At 34.0% G+C, this 20,179-nt stretch overlaps 1 protein-coding gene across 4 annotated transcripts in view; it reads right to left on the reverse strand.

Annotated features, from left to right (window-relative positions):
- The window catches only part of CEP162 (centrosomal protein 162), a 134,541-nt gene that overhangs the window by 40,150 nt on the left and 74,212 nt on the right, over positions 1 to 20,179 (reverse strand). For all 4 annotated transcript variants that reach the window (XM_074187095.1, XM_074187094.1, XM_074187093.1 and 1 more), the window contains 8 exons: positions 17,566 to 17,742; positions 16,659 to 16,740; positions 14,034 to 14,310; positions 12,543 to 12,810; positions 4,978 to 5,132; positions 4,583 to 4,810; positions 3,063 to 3,203; positions 320 to 432 (listed from right to left, as the gene is read on the reverse strand). In XM_074187095.1, the coding sequence (XP_074043196.1) occupies positions 320 to 432; positions 3,063 to 3,203; positions 4,583 to 4,810; positions 4,978 to 5,132; positions 12,543 to 12,810; positions 14,034 to 14,310; positions 16,659 to 16,740; positions 17,566 to 17,742 (1,441 nt within the window). The remainder of the gene's footprint in view (positions 1 to 319; positions 433 to 3,062; positions 3,204 to 4,582; positions 4,811 to 4,977; positions 5,133 to 12,542; positions 12,811 to 14,033; positions 14,311 to 16,658; positions 16,741 to 17,565; positions 17,743 to 20,179) is intronic.

Below are 20,179 nucleotides of genomic sequence, written 5' to 3' on the forward strand. Positions count from 1 at the left end.
TCTACCTGCCACCTAGATGCTCCTTGAGTTGGACAGTAATTTCAGAGGCATGAGTTATGAAAAAAAAATGATATTACTTAAAAAAAATGTAAATAGCATGGTTTTTAGAAATTAGTCATAAAATCATTTCAGGATAAATAATATACTTTTATCAGGAATTAGTACCAATTCAGATATTAATATGCTATACTAAAACAATAAAGTTCTAAACTTTGAAGTATCATAGGCAAAATGAAGTATTAATATTTAGAAAAGTTTCATTTAGTATTAACCTGATAGTACAATTCTAATAGGAGTTTAAGAAATTATGAATACTTACTTTAAAGAAGCCAACTCAGTCAACAAGCCCTGATTTTCTTTAAATAGTCTTTCTTCATTTTTCTTATTTTGTACTTGAAGCTCTTTTACTTGTTTATATAATCTTTCATTTTCCTTTTATAAAAAGAAAGAAAATTACGTATTGCTTAAAATCCAATTGCAATGACAAAGGCTATACACACTGAAAAGCATTTTTTAAACTTTAAGGTGTAATACTGATTAAAAAATTTTTGAATAAACATCTAGAGAACTACATATTAAAATTCAGGAATCTAAGGTTTTGTTTTTTGTTTTGTTTTTTAATTGGAATGATGATTTCACAGGTATAGGAGAACACTCTAGCAAGGAATGCAAATCAATCTCTGTGCTACAATGTATAGTCTTAGAGAGTAAGTTGGGGCACTAAGAAATTAAATTGAACTTCCAGTCCTGCTGACCAAGGCTGGCTCTCTATTCCCTATGTAACACTACCTCAAATAATAGAGATTCACATCTCTCAACTCAAGTTTGAAGAGAAGTTCTATAACTGTCTAAAGGGTGTCTGGGGTGAGGATCCATTTATCACTATTTACTTTTCCCATTTGTTATTTGAAAAAAATTGAATTTACCATTTATGAAATTTTGTCTAAGTACAGGAGAGAAAATGAAACAGAAAGGTTAATGATAATGGATAGAGCTTCTCAATGTTGCTCTGTGTTTATTATAAGTGAATATTTGTGTATCTGGTTCAAAAGATGATGATGATGGTTCACATTTATATGTATATATGTATATATGTATATATATGTATATATGTATATGTATATGTGTATATATATATATAAATATATAAATATATATATATTGCAAGGCAATACCTATACACTAGCCCTTCAAAGTAATTGGAGAATTATCTCCACCACTTTCCAGGTAAGATGAATGAAAATTTCGGAGGGGAGGCTCAGAGGGTTTAAATGGCATCTGAAGTGGGACTCAAATTCAAGATTTATGACTTCGAGTCTATCATTTTTTCTATTTAATCTGTATTGCCTTCATCATCATAAAATGTCAGGGCTTAAGGGGTGAGTTAGGATGATCATCTAGTACAATCCTCCACTTTATGAATAAAGAAACTAAAGTCCAATGGGACAGCTAGAACTTGAGTCCCAGAGTCTTCAGATTTTGAATCTAAAGTTTTTTTTCTAGTACACACATTTTAATTTAGCAGAATGCTTTAGTGACTTTGATAATAGTTTGTGTTAAAAAAAAAAAAACCCAGCATTTACTCATAATAGAAAACTAAGTGGAAATATTTCAGAATTGAAGGTTATAATAGAAATAAGATTATTAGCACTAAAGTGAAGGAGTTCTTAGGCTCACTGTGAACTTCAAAGAAAAATGAGTTGGAGACTATACTTCTAGTTCAACTAGAAGAGATAATCAGAGAATTGGAGATAAGATCCAGGATTAACAAAAATTATCCCCCCCCCCATGTTTTCTGATTCTAGCCTGAAAGAAAAACAATCATAGCTGGATTAATTTTAGAAGATCAGTCAAGGGAAAGAAACTTGCAAGAGGGCAATTAGGCTTAGTAGCAAGACCTGACTAACTTTTCTGAAGCTTAAGAATTCTTAAACCATATTTAAGTTTTGGTTCCCTCACTTATTAGCTTTGTGACCTTGGCAAAAATTAAGTTCATTTCCCTGGATCACTGTTTTCTTATTTATAAATGAGTAAATTTAGTGTACAGGATGTTTAAAATATATTACAGTTCTAAAATTCGGAGTTTTAGATCTAGGAAAGATTTGTGATACATGTAGGGAAAGAATAAGGCTCTAGATGATAAAGTGGTATCAGAAGTCTTTGAGGAAACCTAGTATCTTATAGGTAGGAAATAAAGAATGCATTATATTTCTTTGTTCAAATTTTATTTTTCTTAATGTTATACTGTTATAATGTTATACATTTAGATAGTAATTAGAATTTATTAACTATTATTAAATTAATACTTTGAAGACAGCAAGTAGATTTTAATAACTATTCTTAATTTAATTCTAATAAATAATTATGATTTCATATAGTAAAAGTCTAGTTGGCCTCATCGTGTACTAAATGCAAGGAGAGGAGCATTTAAAAAATGAGTCTAGATGATTGTATACCATCTCCCTGGGGAAGATCTAAGTCAATTATGGGCATAATTCTGAAATAGAACTTACTAGCTTCAGAAGCATATCTCATATCGCTAGGTCCATTTCTATTACAGTAAAGACTATAGTCACCCATTAGACAAATGGTATTACAGAGGTATTGCTAGTATTTGTATGTGACTTGGCATCTCTGACAGGAGTCAAGTAGAGCCAGGGAGAATAAAAGAAAGTCAAGGAATGAGAAAATACAAAAAAGAAAGGGGAAGGAGAAGGAAAGAACCAACTAGAGCTGGCAGAAAGCCAATCTTCAGAAGTATGGGTGGCCATTTAGTTGCATAGGGATTTTCTCGTAAAATCCAATGTTTTTTTCCTATAAGGGAATATATATACTGATAATATAAACTGATTATAATCATGTTTCTAGCAAAAATTCAAGCATTAAAGCATGTCCTTTCAAAAGTAAGTTAGAAAGCAAAACGTTTCTAAAGTATTTTTAAATGTTTATATTGGAGCCATTGAGGCCAAACTTTTGCAAAGTAACATATACATATTTTAAGATACTTCATTTTATTAACAAATGATGAGAAGAGAAATGTACCATCATAAGAATTACCATACTTGCTGATATCCTTGAAGAAGAGTCTCTTGTTCTTCGATTTCTTTTTGGATTTGCTTTAATTTTTCATCAGACATGGGACCAACTGCTTCTCCAGTGTTAAACCATTTTAGCTTTTTGTTTGTCTCTTCAAAGCTATTCAACTTAGGAAAAAAAGCACAAAACTTGTTATATTAGGAGAGATGATTGAAAGGGAGAAGAGAAATAGAGGAAAAAGTACAATAATCTGGTATGGGCCTTTATGTTATTTGTATTATCATATCACACTGGGGGTTTTGCCACAATTAAAACAATAATACATTAGTCTTAAGTAACTTTATGAAATTAACTCTAAAATGTTACATATTTTCTTATGAGGAAACTGTCACTCAGTTCTCCCCTAATGTGTATGGCTTTTTGTTTTTTTTAAAAGAGTATACTTATTCACTGATGTAATCATCAAGTATTTAAAGAACTCAGCTATCATTTCAGTTCAGAAAGTTTTGTAATGATATCTGGTAAAAAGCAGCTGGGTGGTTCAGGGACTAGAGCCTTGGGTCTAGAGTTGGAAAGGTCCAAGTTCACACCTGGTCTCAGTCACTTCCTAGTTGTGTGACTCTGGGTAAGCCACTTACTACTTTTCTCCTCTATAAAATGAGCTGGAGAAGGATAGGCCAATTCTTCTGCTAAGAAAACCCCAATGGAGTCATTGAGGGTTAAAAAGGCCTGAAATATGCCTGAATAACTACATGAATAGCAGAGTTCTGACTAGCCCACTGACACTAATTTGTTGGGCTACAGGAGGAGGTTGGTCCAGGGTCTTACATGATTATCTCAATAGCAAGGTAGGTGCTATTATATCACCCATTTTAAAGAGAACAAGGCAAGGAGAGTCTGAGGGACTTGTCAAGGGTTAATTAATTACTGAGGCTAGATTTTAATTTAGGTCTTTGCAAGTGTAGTGGCCTATTTTACTAAGTTACCTACCTGAAAGACCCACAGATTGTGTAACTAGGAAGTAGAACTGTATCTGTATATATACATATGTTAAATATTTATTAAGTATCAGATTCACAGCATGTTTTGGAATAACTTTTGCACTTCTATACAAAGTTTTAAAAATGAAAATAGGTACAGAAAATATATTGAGTTTATGGAAGAGAAGAGAAAATTAGTTACCCTTTCACTATTCAGACTGTATAAAAGATTCCCATTAAACTTTCCCTAAACTCCATTCCAATTATATGGGGTTACTCTGGCAATCCAAATTAAAATGCCATTATCAGTAGCCTTATTAGGTATGTTCAGTAATGACATGCTTTTGACTAAAGAAATGATTTTTAGACCTTAAGGTTCCTTGGGCTCTATATATATATGCATATATATATATATGCATATATATATATACATATATATATGAATCTTACTAAATATATGAATCTTACTAAATCAAGCAATATTGATCAGAAAAGGACAGGGATAGACATAGAAGGGAGAACACTGAATAAATGACAGGGAAAAAATAGGCCAATGGTTATAATACCTTGGCTTGAAGTATATAATTATCTTGATTCACTCTAAAAAGATCTTTTTCCTGTTGTTTCTTTATTTCTTCCATCTTATTTTCAAGTTCTTTCTCTTTCTCTGAGAAGGTAGCTTTAATTTCTTCAATGATGCCTTGAGCTCTACTCCACTTTTCTTCTGCCTCTTGAACCCTTTTTAGCCAATACACTTCTTTCTCATGGTTTCCCACAGGGCATAAAATGGAATCCTGTTTAGGAAAAAAAAATCATTTTCTTACAGTCAATTTCTATAAATGGTTTGAATACAAATGAGCATAAACAACACAATGAATAATTTTACTTTTAAAACAAATGCTAAATAACAATTATTTTCTATTGTAATAGTTTTTTTAGAATGCACACTGTCATGACTTACATCCTGACATAATACTTGGGAGTCTGCTTCTGGAGGAACTTGACCCCTGGGATCACTGGCAAGGAATTTATCAGGAATGGTTAGGCAACTTTCAGTTTTGGTCACTTGTTTATCTGTAGTTCCAGATCTGATTAGTTTTGTTGTGAATAAATTTCCTAAATTTTGCAAAAGAAAAAGAAAAAGCACAAGTCACATTATAACAAACCAGGGATTATCTTCCCACTGTGTATTAATAAGATTTTGCTATAAATAAATGAACCTGATGACACAGGTTAAATACTTTAACACTGATGTCCTGTATACTTAACTTTCAGAGAGGAAACCTTATTTCAAAATATCCTGATGTTTCAACATATTCTAATCTCTCAACAACACTAATTCTTGAAATAAGTGGTTTTCAGGAATGTGATGTCACTTGGACATTAAAAACAAAACAAAAAAAACCAGCATATCCAATTGAACTATGAGAGGGCAGATTAAAAAATCAATATGTACACAAGAGCTCTATTATAGTGTGTGGGTGATTCTGGTTCACCAATTTTGTGCCAGCAAAATTCAAGCTTGTTATTAAAGCTTCAGATATTGTTCCAAAAATAGATTGAAGCTACTTTTGTGCTAGCGTTTTTTTCACTCAGGCCTCCACACTCCTGACTCCAGGGCTTATGCTCTATCCACTGTGCCACCTAGCTGCCCCCAGTACCATCTTTTCTAAAGTACAAGAAGCTCATTTCCAGTAGGGTGGACACTTGGTGATTAATTCTTTGATTATGACAATCCATGAAACAAAGAAAACTATACAATCCTTACCCAATGAGTAATAAGTGGACTTACAAGTCAGTTAAATGGTACAGTGGATAGGGAACTAGATCTGGATTTGGGAAGATCTAAGTTCAAATTCTGACTAATTTACTATCCATATAACCTTAGATAAATCACTTTATCTCTCTATGCTTCATTTTCCTCATCAGTAAAATGGGGATTAAAAACAGTACTTAACCTCACAGGGTTGTTGTGAGGATTAAATAAGAAAATAAATATAAGGTCCTTTTCAAACTTCAAAGTTCTACATAAAGGTTATTTCTACTACTATTAGAGGAGCTAAACTGTATGAGTCTAAATATTCTTATAAACAAAACTGAAGCAAGGAGTTATGGACATAGCAGATGTGATTACAAACAAATTTTGTGGGGGAAATGTTATTTGTGATGTAAATTGATTCCTACTGTTCCACTGTTAAATGTAAATTCATAACCTCCTTATTTCCAACCCCCCACTTCCACCTTTTACCTGGTTTCAGTCATGTGTGTGTGTGTGTGTGTGGGGGGGGAATTCCCCTTTCCTGACCTTTCTGTATCCAGAGTGGGCAAGATTATAAAAAAGGCTGGCCTGGACTCCCCTTGTGACACACAGACTCACTCGAGTGTCTCAGTCCAGTCAGTTCTCCTCAGGGTCCCTCTATCTACCTATTTCTCACTCAAATCTCACCTAGTCTTTTGTTATTCTCCTTCCCTCAAACCAACAGCTTGCTGCTTCTCCAGGAAGATAAAAGATTTTAATCTGTACACTGCAGGTTTGTATAATAAATCCTGAACTGCTTTAAAATCCCAAGGCTTAATGTGAATTCTTTCACCTTTGAAGATCTCTCAATCTTAAATTGGCTACACCAATCCCCAGGGCAACATTCTGGTGAACCATGAATGGATATAGAATTTGGCCCTGGTTCTACTACTTAGACTTCTAGGAGGTGAGATAAACTCTCAACTAGGCTGTCTTTCTGAGATCAGGCCAAATTGGATTCTTAGGAAAAACTCTTCTTATTTGGCCCCTCTCTTGGGAGTCTGCTGTGAGGAGTCTGCTGTATGGGATGGTTTTGAGTTTTGGGTTTGACTGATAGCTGGGATGCTGGCATTGGTGGTCACCCGTTTCTGTGTTGGGCATGACCTGTAAGGAGCCTGCTATATACTGGGCATGACTAGTGAAGGCATGCTGTGAATTGTGGCCTTTTGGGGCCCTTGAGGCAATGTAATTTGTCTCGGGTATCCTGACAGTACCCTGAAAAGGACTTTTTTTTTTGACTAAGAGTTTGGTATTTCTGAAAAGTAAATTGACTAGTTATAGTCATTTTCTCTCCTTCCACTCCTGGAGGACAGCTTCTCCTCTATAGCTCAATCTGTGTTTCTGCCCATCACTATCATTTTCTCTCTGTGAGAGGAAAGGTTGTGGGGAGTGGAAGAATCCTTACTTCTAGGACCCAGGAACTTGATCCTTGCCCAAGCTGCAATGCATTTCTGCTATATGATTGGGTAAATTCCCAAACCTATTTGAGGAAATCCCCATGCCTTCTCCCTGGGTCGGGGGGAAGGGAGTGGAGATGAACAGTCTCTTCCCTAGGTCTACATGTGGTTGCATAATCTCATCCCCTTTCCTGGTAAAGATTTAACTGTAGATTGGAAGTTTGGGCTGAGGAGTGCCTCTTTCCTTGGGAGGAGGGGAGGGCAGGTAGAATGACCTTAATGCCTTGTTGTCAATTGGTTAGAAGAAAATAAAAGGGAAGACTTATATTCTATATGGGAACTGATAATCCAAAAGCAAACTTACGGACTCTTTCTGGGACTGAGAAATCTAGATCGCTGCAGTTGGATAACTAGGTTTGATCTGTGCAAGGTAACTTAAGAATGCATTCAACTATGATAAGAAATTTTAATTACTGATTGGCTATTTTAAAACCTTAACATACAAAAAGAGGTTCTACAAGAAATTCTAATTGATTCTAAATTATTTTTCTGACTGGTCTTATTGGTACAATTCAAAAATAATGTAAATATGTGTATGTATATTTATTTTTTTGCTAGGGAAATGGGGTTAAGTGGCTTGCCCAAGGCCACACAGCTAGGTAATTATTAAGTGTCTGAGGTCGGATTTGAACTCAGGTACTCCTGACTCCAGGGCTGGTGCTCTATCCACTGTGCCACCTAGCCACCCTTATGTATATTTAAATATGTGTGTGTATAGTTAAAACATATTTTAAAACAGAGATCTCTATGTAGTCTTTTCACATCCCTCCTCTGGGTGGGAGGACTGAGAAAACATCACTAGATTTGATATTTAAGTGAGCTGGCAAGAGCTCCTAAAAAAAAAAAAATCTCACTACACAATTGGATCAAAGGGTAATCTTTGTTCGGGGAAAAAAAAAAGAATTGTTTTCATGTGTGTCTATGTGCCTAAGTCAAATGTGTAATTCAGATCTGAAATGGTTTCTGATTGCTAGGCTGAAATCATTTATATTGTCAAAATGAAATGAAAGTCTTGGAATATTTATACCTTTTCTTTTGGGTTTTGGATCTAATTGCTTTAAAAAGACTAATTTAAAATTAAGTAATTAACTGAGTTAGAATCTGAACCTAGCTTCTTAGTAGAGAATTTTAATACATTTGACTTCAGAAATTGCAAGGACAATATTTTCCTTTATGAATCAATTTAGTAAATCAGGCTTAAACTAAGAGAAAGGGTTTGAGATGAATATTTGAAGGAAGCTTTTTAAAGCAAGCCAATAATAAAAAAAAGAATGGTATCCTTTTATTTCTCCTTTTACTTAATTTGATGGATTCCTTAAAAGCTCAGTCAGCAAAATCAACAGATGAGCTGAACCTGGCTTTCACTACCCCTGTAAACCATAAGGTTTACATTTGAAAGTATGTGTACAATTCAGAAGCTTTGTGATGAATACCTTTGCGAAATATTTTCACCTGTGAACTAATTTGTTTTAATGTTAACCTAATATTGATTAACAATTGTATTCAATGTATTTTAATTAATGAGACTTTAAGTGTTCTTTTGGGTTAAGTTTTTGAAACTTGAATGGTATATTATAGTGAACAGAATGAATGGAAACTATCTATGGTTCTAGTCCTTTACTATCAATTGTGAAGCTTTGCAATGTGAAACTTTAGTTTGCCACCACCCATGTGTTTGTAAAAAGGGAAAAATGTATCTATTTGAAATTTTTCTTAACTGGATTGGGAGACTTATTGTTTCATCTCTTTGTGATTGTAAAGTGCCTGGCATAAGTCAGTTAGTTGTTACTGCTCTTGTTCCAAGTAATATTAATTTTCTCAGTTCCTGGAAATAAGGGCTAATTTCTCTTGGCCTATCCTATGTAAACTGCAAACTGAGAAAGATAATAGTCAGGATATTGGAAGATGTTGGAAGATGCTTTAAGAGTCCAGGAAAAGATAACAACTAATAAGGTTCTCTGAAAGTTGGGCAATTTAAAATTATTTAACCTCTAGTAAGGTGACTTATTTATGAATAAGATGCTGAGAAATTCTATCAGTTATGTGATTTTTGGTTATCTGTTGTGAAAATATAAGCTATGTGGAATTACTGTAATAATACTGATTATTTTGTAGGGATCATGACCACCTCTAGGATTCCTGATATTACGAAATAATGTATAACAATGGAAATATTGTTTTCAATAATTCATGTGCTAATTGACTTGAATACCTTACACCTGTTCTTACTATTTCATTACATTGGACTTAATAACACATGTTGAAAATTTAAAGTCATCTAAGATGTTCTAATGGTTTTAAAAAATTCTGAAAGTAATGATATGAACGTTATCTGTCTTAAAAATGGTTAACAACTAAATGGGTTCACCGAAAAAAATCTTTTATAAAAGTCTAGTTCTAAATGTGAATTAGGACAATCATATTTTTACACCCCAAGTTCTGCTTATTATATTTCATTTACATCATTGTCCTTAGATACATGGACAGCAATTGAATTATAATTTGTCTCTGGATCTCTTTGTTGTCACCGATACTAATCACAGCCTGGCACACTCTGATTCCTTTCAGTGTTTAAGTCACCTGAAGCTCTGGTTAAAAGTAATTGCTGAATAACAATGTATTGATAATTGGTCACTTTGACATAAAGTATGTTAAAACAGAAAGACAACAATATGCCACCGAAGCCACAGTATTTGAAGTTTAATGCTGCAGGTGGAATGGTCTTTTAAGGGAATGGCCTTCAGTACCCAACTGAGATAGGATTCCCTTAAAGGCATGCCTCACCTGACAGACTTGGAGCCTGGCTCATTGAAAAGGATTGTCTGTACGACCTCTGTCTGTGACATTCGTCTAATACATAAAGGACCATGTCCTTGTGTCCCAGTGAGCTCTTTATAGCAAATTGTCATAATCATGTCAGGTGCTCAACAATTAAGTATAAGAGTGACCCACTGGAATTCCATTGTCCAAAATCCTTAACAACTGGCAAATATTTAGTTTCCTGTTGGTCTATTTTTTTACTTGCTTTAAAGGAGAGATTCATTCTTCAACCAGAATTTTTGATCATTCTAAACATGGCTGAAATTAAAATAGAAAAGTTTACAGCAAACTACTTAATGGACATGTGCAATTCTAAAGTGATTATTTAGTACATTTATTTGTACCATTCTTGAGCTTTGGGTTATAACTCAATGTGGCGACAATTAATGAATCTGTATTATATTGGAACCCATATTCTTAGGAAAAGTATCCTGATACTGGCTTAGGATCAGAAAGTATAATTCTTATTCTTTATAGACCTCCAAGTTTTTTTCTACTTACTGGGCATCTGTTAAATAGTCCTTTCTGGTTTGTTGGCTCAATCTTTTTCCTGAGGTTTGGTTCTCTAGGTTACTAGCTGTACATCTCCAACTAGTTACCCCCTCCCCCCAACTTCCAGCCTTTTACATGGTTTCAGTCACATGGTAGGGAGGAAAGTTCCCCTTTGTCCACAGTCTCCTGACCCTTCTGTACCCAGAGAGTGGGCAAGATTATAAAAGACTGGCCTGGACTCCCCTTGTGACATGCAGACTCACTCAAGACTCAGTTCAGTCAGTTCTCCTGCCTGTTCCTCTGTCTATCTCTCTCTGTCGATCTGGCTCTCACTCAAATCTCATCTAGTCTTTTGTTATTCTCCTGCCCTCAGTCAACTTACCAACAACTTATTGCTTCTACAGGAGGAGAAGAGATTTTAATCTGTACACTTTGCAGGCTTGTATAATAAAATCCCAGGGCTCAATCTTAAACTGGCTACACCAATCCCTGGCAACAAAACTAGATGATAATACAATTAAATGCAAATAAGGCTCAAAGGTTTTCCTTGACAGTTTAGCCTAGTTGGTTTTTGTGTGCAGCCAGAGGCAATAAGAAAAATCATTTCATGGAATAGTTGGTTATCTCGTATTGCAGTGTTCATGATAATAGCTTTAAAAAAAACACGATGAAAATAATTTCAATTTATATACCAACATCTTTTAGAAAAGATGAAAAAACAGAAATTCTATGAAGGCAATGAAAATTATTTTGGAAAATATGGATTAGCGTAGATGGAGAGAAGCCCAAGTCTTGTGGAATAAACTGCAGCATCATAACTATATGTCACGAATTCTTTCTTCAAGAAAAGAATTGGTAGGCAATGGAAGGGAAGGTTGAGAAAGGGAATACGCATTTAAGTGCTTACAATGGGCCAGCCTCAAAGCACTTTAAAAATATGATCTTATTTGATTTTCTTAGCAAGCCTGGGAGATAGGGGCTATTATTATTTCCATTTTACAAATGAGTAAAGTGAGGCAAACAGCGTTAAGTGCCCAGTACCCCGGCTAGTAATATCTGAGGCTGAATTTTAACTCACTATGTCTTTCTCCCAACTCTTCACTCTGCAGAAGTTCCCTATTTCTATTGAGGGTACCATCTCAGCACAATCTTGACCACTCACCTCATGTCTAATCCAAATTTTGTTGTTTTGACTTCCACGATATCTGTCACATCTTCTTATCTTCATTGATAGAGCCACTATGCTAGTTTAGGCCCTTATTACTCTCATCAAGATCACTGGGATGGTTTCCTGCAATTGGTCTCCCCCTCTCAATTTTCTCCTCTATCAAAATATTTCCACAGAACTACTGAAAAGATTCCTATAGAGTGCAAACTCAATATAGTTCAGTAGTTCCATTTTGCCTTGAGGATAAAATATAAACTTAGTAAGCTTTTAAAGCCCTTTATTTATATGGTCTCAAACAACATTTCCAGCCTCATTAGACATTACTTCCCTTTCTGCACTCTGTGATCCCAGGCAAACTAGCCTTTGTGCTATCCCTCACAAGACAAGAGACGTGACTCACCTCAAGCCTTGACTTCTCTCCTCTTCTTTACCTCTTAGAATCCTTTAGAATTTTTAAGACCCAGCTCAAGCTCTCCCTTCTGCCTTCCTGATCTCATTTGCATTGCCTCCTCCTAAAACTACTTTGTATTTTATTATGTACTTGTTTGTGTATATATTGTCTTTCCTGATAGAAATGTAAAGCTCTTTACGGGTAAGAACTGTTTCATTTTTGTTTTAGTATCTATGGTGCCTCATGCTGTGTCTCACACATAGCATGTTTACTGGTGAATTTGATGTATCACATGATTATAGGAAATATGAACTAAACTGAAAGGATTTTTTTCTTTTTTTTACTCTGAGCTGTGACAGAAGTTTGTAAATACAAATTATGCAAATATCATAGCAATTACCTTTCTGTCTGATTTTACATGGAGGAGATTTAGATTTTAAGTTTTCCTTTTTCATGACATCCTTTGAGGGTTTCTTTTCAAAAGTTTTTAATGGCGAATATGATTTTCCATATCCTGAGCTTCTCACAGATGCATAGGGTCCACTCTGCAATTTTCTCTTCAGTAAAGGAGGTGTACTTTTTGTATTCTTGGACATTGCCTGTTTATTCATAATAGGACTGATATCATCCTCTCCAGAGTTCAGCTGAGGTAACTGAGGTCTGATGGCCTGTACAGAAGAAGAATTTTAGAGGAGCACATATTACTTAAATATTTGGAATTTAACTGCAGGAGTAAATAAAGTATAAACATAGTTAAGTCACAATGATCATTAAAAGATGCATTTTTAAAAGAAGATGACCTGGGAAGGACAACAAAGTTCACCATGTAATCTACTGAACCTTAACATTCTTACCCAAATCCATGAATTGAGCACTATAAATCCTTTCATAGAAAACATTATGTTCACTGATCAACCAACCAAAATAATTAGTGTGTAGAAACTGTAGTAGAGGTTTTTTTTTTAGTTTGTACAAAGCAGTGGGGTCAAGTGACTTGCCCATGGTCATACAGCTAGGTAGTTAGTAAGTGTCTGAGGTCACATTTGAACTCAGGTCCTCCTGACTCTAGGGCCAGTGCTCTATACACTGTACCACCCAGCTGCCCCTGGAGTAGGCTTTAAACTTTTAATTTTAACTCAACTACACATCTTTTCTCACCTTATGCAGCCTATTCATTGATAAGTGTCTGAAATGCCTTTTTTTGTATATTTTTGCAAACCTTAACATGATTGAAAAAGTCACAATGGAAACATAATTTTGCATACTTTATAAAAATCTAAAATGGATATCCATAGAATAAAATATGCAAAATATGAGCAAAAATAGGGTTTTGGTTTTACAAATATAGAATTATAATTAAATCTAATTTTTTTTAGTCAAATTCTATGTCTATTTCAAGTAAGCAATACATTATTGGTCCATAGTGAGTAATGGTTTGGTCATATTCATACTACTGAAGAGAAGATCTTGTTAAACTTTATTATAAGGGACCTATTTTTGGGCTCAAAAAATTTATTTTCTAATAAATTCATTATTTATTGCAAGTAAAGATCTGTTCTTCTTTGCATCTTCCAATCAAATGTTATCAGCTATTTAAATAGGATCAGAGGATTTCAGAATTGGAAAGGATATCAGATGCTATTTAACCCAAAAACATTAATTTTACATTTGAGGGAACTAGGTTAAAACTAGAGGTCTTCTATACCTTGTCTAAAATCACACAGATCACATAGATCATCAGCATCACAGCTGGGATGCAAATCCAGTCTTTCTGACTTCAAAACCAGTGTTCTTTCCAGGTCACCATGTCATGTAACTAATTAACATATATTACATGTAACATCTATAATTTATCTGTTTAAAAATTGCAATGATTTGAAAGAATACTTACTTGATTAATTTTACTATCATGATATAAGGGTGGGGAATCTTGGGACAGTTTTTTCCTTAAAACATCGAACTGCATTTTATCTTTATGTTCTTCACTAAGAGTCACTCTTGGCAAACTACTTTCACTAATTTTGTTTGTAGCCTTTTGCAAAAAAATATTCTTCTCATTCTTTTCAAATAACTGGTCCAAATGCTGTTGCTCCTGAGACATTACAGAAGGCTGTTGCTTAAGAGGGCTAACAAATTCAGTGGTCTTACTATCAATTCGTTTTTTTGTGCTAAAAAAAAGATTCAGAAAAATGTTATTTTTTATTGATCCAAAATTTCTTAACTCAACTTTTAATTTTATTACTTCTAAATACTTCTTTTAAGGGAGACACTTAAGACACTACCATATAATTAATTTTATTCATTTTTTAAATTTCATTCAAGAAATACCTTTTAGCCCACCAAGTTTGTACTAGGCTTAAAGAATAAAGAAATAGTTTTACTTGGATAAGTCTTTTTAATAATTACCAAAGTTAACAAGTTTTATATTATTTTTATGTAATAAAACACACCCAGATCATGTATCCAAACCATTTTTTCTTCCTTCAAAGTTAAAAAATTCAGAGAAGAAATTATGATTTTTTTTAACATATTACTCTCTCTCCTAATTTCATTCTGCCAATTCTATCCTTCTTAATCTCAATTACAAACTCATTTTTATTTACATTATGTTCTCTAACTAAATATTTCACAATATCCTATCTTAGGCCCTCTTTCTTTTCTTCCTTATAATCTTCTTTTCCAGTAATTTATTAGTTCATATGGTTTAACTACCATGACTAAGGAGATGTTTCCCATATGCAAAATATGTATTCTCAGTTCTCATCATAAACTTCATTCTGTATCACTAATTACTGATTAGACATTTCTATTGGTCTCTGTGTCTCAAGGCACTCACCATTACAATCCATTCTATACTATTCTGTGAAAGTAACTTTGTTTAAATATTGTACTGACATGTCACACCAGTGGCTTCCTATTACTTCAAGAATAGAATATAAATTCTTCTATTTAGCTTTCAAAGCACTTTTAAAGCCCTATACAACCTTGCACCAATCTACTTTTCCATCTTCATTGGATAGTAATCCCCACATGTACCTTAAAAAGGCCTTCTCTTTGTTCTTCACTCATGGCACTCTATATTTTATATCTCTGTCTTTGCACTGGCCAGTCCCCATTGCATGAAATGGTTTTCTTATATGACTCTCAAGGAGTCCCTCTCTTCCTTTTAGAGACAGCTGAGGCATCATCTGCAGTATGAAGCCTTTTTTGATCTCCTAACTGCTAGCATCCTTCTTCCTAAATTACCTTGTATTTAACTTTGTATGTTTATGTTTATATTTCTTACTTTATGCTATATGTGTATTTTACAAATGTTATGCTCTGTCAAAAGTTTTGATTTTATTGATTGATAAGAGATGTGTAATGAATTTAATAATAATAATTTAGTTTCTAGAAATCATTTTTACAGACAGACTCTGGGCCTAGGAAACAGTAAAAACAAAGTAGCTGATAATCATTTCTTTTAATCATGACAGGCTTTTTTCCTTGCATTTTCCCCTGAATTGTCCTTGCCAGAATTAACTTGTACTGTACTATAACCCCAAAATATACAATAATCCAGTTGTTTCCACAGAAATTCCTACTTGGATGGTTATGAGTCATGTAATTGTCGTCTTGTGCTACATGGTGGGTTTGTCCTAGGAAGATCACTCAAGCCCCAAATCTATGATCCACCTGCCCATATATAATCATGTATAAAATATCTAGCTCCATAACTACAAGGTGGAACTCCAAGGAATGGAGTAATCTTTATGATTTGCAAAGTTTCTTATGAAGAAAATAATTAATATACCAATATCTGATTTATTGGCACTCTGTCTCTGGCCTGCTTTGTCTCAACCAGGTTAAAGACAGCTCAGCAAAAACCTGGTTAACAGCTCCATATATTTTTATATGCACTTGCCTTCTCCTTAGAATGCAAAATCTTCATGAATAGGGATTGTTTTTGTTCTTTGTCCTTATTTCCCTAGGTGCTTAAGCTAGTGCAGAGCATGCAGGACTAATTTAATAAACATCTGTTGTCTGATTAATCAACATTACAGCAGTTACAAAAAGTTAAATTTAATACAGAACATTCTACTATGAAAAAAATCTTACTATAGTTCTAAACCATAACTATTTCTGTATTTTAAAAAGCTTTAACTGAATATGACATTGAAGTGAGCAAAAAATTTAAAATATAGGCAACACAACATTTAAAAAAATTCAGAAATTTGTTCAGAAATCAGATCTGTTATGGTATCCTAATTAAATATGCTAATTGCTAGCCTTGATCTGATTTAGGCAATTAATAACTTAGCAAAATTCTTAATTTTCAGAAATTTTGATGCTTATCCAGTAAGATCAGTACAAGGAAATCAGAGCATATAAAAATTTAACTGATTTTAAACTTGATATTTCTAGTAAAAACCAATAAATACATGGAAATATTTTTGGATCAAAGTAAATTGCTTTAAAATTCCCCATGGTCTTTATTTTTTTTTTTAAAAAAAGAACATTATTAAGAAATTGCTACCTGACAGGCTGCCCAGCAAAATAGTTGACAAGTAATGAATCCATTCTAATAGGCTTCATCAACTCCTCTACAGTATGCAGGTCTAGGAGAATAAAAGAATTATATGAATTGCTAAAAATAAAAATCAATTCTAAGAGAAAATCAGAATAAAAATTACATTTTCTTTAAATGGTTTGTCAGCATAATATAAACTATATCCTTCAACTATAAAGTCTTTCTACACCATAAACAGGGCCTCCTTTGACTGTAAATGGAAATCAATTTACATAATAATCCAAATATAATGATCCAAATATATAGTGACCTCTTATAGGCTCATTAAACCATTTTTTTAGTTGTGTTTGAATCTCTGTATGGGATTTTCTTGGCAGAAATAGTGGAGTGGTTGACCATTTCCTTCTCCAGGTCACCTTATAGACTGAGGCAAACAGAAGTAAATGATTTGCCCAGGGTCACCCAGCTATGTAAGTGTCTGGGGGCCAGATTGGAATTCAGAAAAATAAGTCTTCATGAATCTAGGTCCAGTGCAATTCATTGTGCCACCCAGCTGCCCTATGTTATAGGTTAAGAATATGTAAAAGATGTAATTTCATTGAGTCAATAAAATTTTTTAAGATCTACATTTTCTTATTGTTCAAGATGTATTTTGGGAAATTGAAATTTTATTCTATTGATGGTTATAAATTTAGCTAAACCTAGTATTGGTTTTTGAATTAATGCTTAAATAACAGACACAATAAAAGATATCATTAAACATCATCCAAAAGTATCCTGTTACAAAAAGGACTCTCACTGCTTAAAGTTGTATTTCTATATCCTAGAATCATAAGTGAGAACACTTCTACTAGTAGTGGTTATTCTACCAAATAAAAGAATAATCACATCATTCTATTATTAACATTTTTACCAGAATCGGGAGAAGAGATGTTTTTTGAGCACTCATCCATTTCCTGAGGAACATCCTGCATTAAGCTCTTGCTACTCTCAATTTTTGGTTCATCTGTGTCTTCCAAAGACTGATCAATATGATGATAGGCTTGATGCAGTGCTTCCAGTTCGCTGTTGCTTTGCCCAAAAGACATACCTGGTAGAAATGTAATTTTGATTTAATTTCACTAGAAATCTATTACAAACAGAACATCATTACCTAATATCTGATGGGAGTTCAAGATGAAATATTTAAGTTCTTTAAAGTTCTACTTCAAGGGAGTAAGTGATGATTTTATGCAGTTTCTGATTGTTATTTTCAATTCAATTCAAATAGCATTTATTAAGCTAAAATGTGCCAATAAAAATCCAAAATATATCACAGTGTGAGAGCATTCACTTTTAAAATTTTCTAGGCACTAGTGATAAACATAAAGATGAAAACAGTTCCTCTCATAAGAGGCTTAAATTCTATTGGAGGGGAGAGAATCAACAAAACAGATCTATGTAAATACAAAATATATGCAAAATAGAAACAAATTAGAATGGGAAATGCCAACAGGTGGGAGATCAGTTAGTCAAGAATTTACTAAGGGTTAACTATGCGCTAGGCTATGGAATAAGTACTAGGGATACTATTGCTGTTCCACTGTTTTACTTAAGCCTGACTTTTCATGACCCCACTTGGGGCTTTCTTGGCAAACACAGTTGTTTTTTCATTTCTTTCTTCAGCTCAATTTACAGATGAGGAACTGAGGCAAAACAGGGTTAAGTGACTTGTCCAGGGTCACACAGGTAATAGTGTCTGAAGCAACATTTGAAATTAAGAAGCTAAGATTTTCTGACTTCAGGTCCAGTGCTCTATCCACAATGTCACCCAGATGCCCCCAAGGCCTACAGTATCTAGTATTCCCAGGCAGTCTACTATCCAAGGACTAACTAGGTCTAACCCTGCTTAGCTTCCAGAGATTAGAGGAGATCAGGCAGGTGGCATGGCTATCAACACTGAGGATTCAAAGAAATGCAATCATGTGGTTCCTGCCCTCAAATTTTAATTGTCCCTACAATTCACATTTTAATGAGGAAAGAAAACATGCAAGATCTATAGAGCAGATGGAAGGAAATCTTAGAAAGGAAGACATTAGCAGGGAAGGAGGAGGAGGAAGAAGGACAAGATCAGGAAAGTCCTCCTGCATAAAGTGGGATTAGAGCTAAATCTTGAAGGAAAACGGGGCCTGGGAGTTAAGAGTTGAATAGAAGTTAAGCAGAAAGAATGGCAGATCCAAGGATTCTTAGGGGCGGGGAGGGAGCATCTTTGTAGGAAGGAACACAGAGGAGAGTAAAAAGTAAGAAAACTAGAAAGGTAAGAAGAGGTCAGATTATGAATAACTTTAAAAGCCAAATGGAAGTTTTATATTTAATCCTTAAAGGGAATGGAGAGAGTCTTTGGAATTTATGTAATAGGAAAGTGATATGTGTATGTGGTCAGACTTGCATTTTAGGAAGATCAATTTGACAGTTGAATAGAAAATGGATTAGAGTGGGGAAACACTTTACAGAGACTAACCAGAAAGCTATTCCAATAGTTCGGAATGAGTTGTGTGATTGCCAACTGTGTGAGTAAAAGGAAGAGAACATAAACAAGAGAAGATATAAAGTGAGAAATGATCAGACTTGGCAAACAGACTGGACACATGAGAATACAGTAGAGTTGAGTATGAGACCAAGGAGGATGATGGTGTCCTTAATAATAACAGAGAAATATGGAAGAATGAAGGGTTTAGGAAGGAAGGATAAGTTCTATTTTTGGATATATTGAGTTTGACATGTCTATGGGTTATCTAATCCAATAGGAAGATGGGGATGGAAGATTGGTGTTCAGGAGAATTTAGATCTATATGTATGTATGTATATATAGCTATATCTATATACCTGGGAATTATATGCAGAGATAATGGCTAAAAGAGTAGAAGTTGAAAAGATCATCAAGTTAAACTATAAAGGGTAAAGAGGGCCCTGAACAGAGAGCCTTGAAAGACACCCATGGTTTATGGAAATGACCTGCACCAAAAGAGAGTAAGAAGAACCAGAAGATTAATGTCATGAAAACCTAGAGAAGAGAATATCTAGGAGGAGAGGGTTATCAGTACCATGAAAGGCTGCAGAGAACAAAAACTGAGAAAATACTATGAGAAATGGCAATTTAAAAGTTATTATTAACTTTGGAGAGAAGTTTCAGTTGAACTGTAATCAGAATCCAAGAAAGGCTTCATGTAGCAGATAATATGAATTATGATTAGAATCTGGAATTCCAAGCGATAGAGGAAAGGAAAGAGAATGTTTTAGGCTTAAGCAAATGAAGGGCCAGGAAATAAAATGTTAATTTTGGAAAATAAGATAAGTGGTATGTATATTAATTTTACTTAACAAACTTCTCAATTTAAGTTTAATCATAAACACTACTCTTATGCCTATCACTACAATAAAGGTCATTCTTGGCTCACAAATAAAAGTTTTTCCTAGTGGCACATGGGTAAACAAAGTTTTTTGGAAGCTATAAATTTTTAAGGGCTAGAAAACAATATATACATGAA

This window comes from Macrotis lagotis, chromosome 5 (assembly GCF_037893015.1).
Source record: "Macrotis lagotis isolate mMagLag1 chromosome 5, bilby.v1.9.chrom.fasta, whole genome shotgun sequence".
Classification (NCBI taxonomy): Eukaryota; Metazoa; Chordata; class Mammalia; order Peramelemorphia; family Peramelidae; genus Macrotis; species Macrotis lagotis.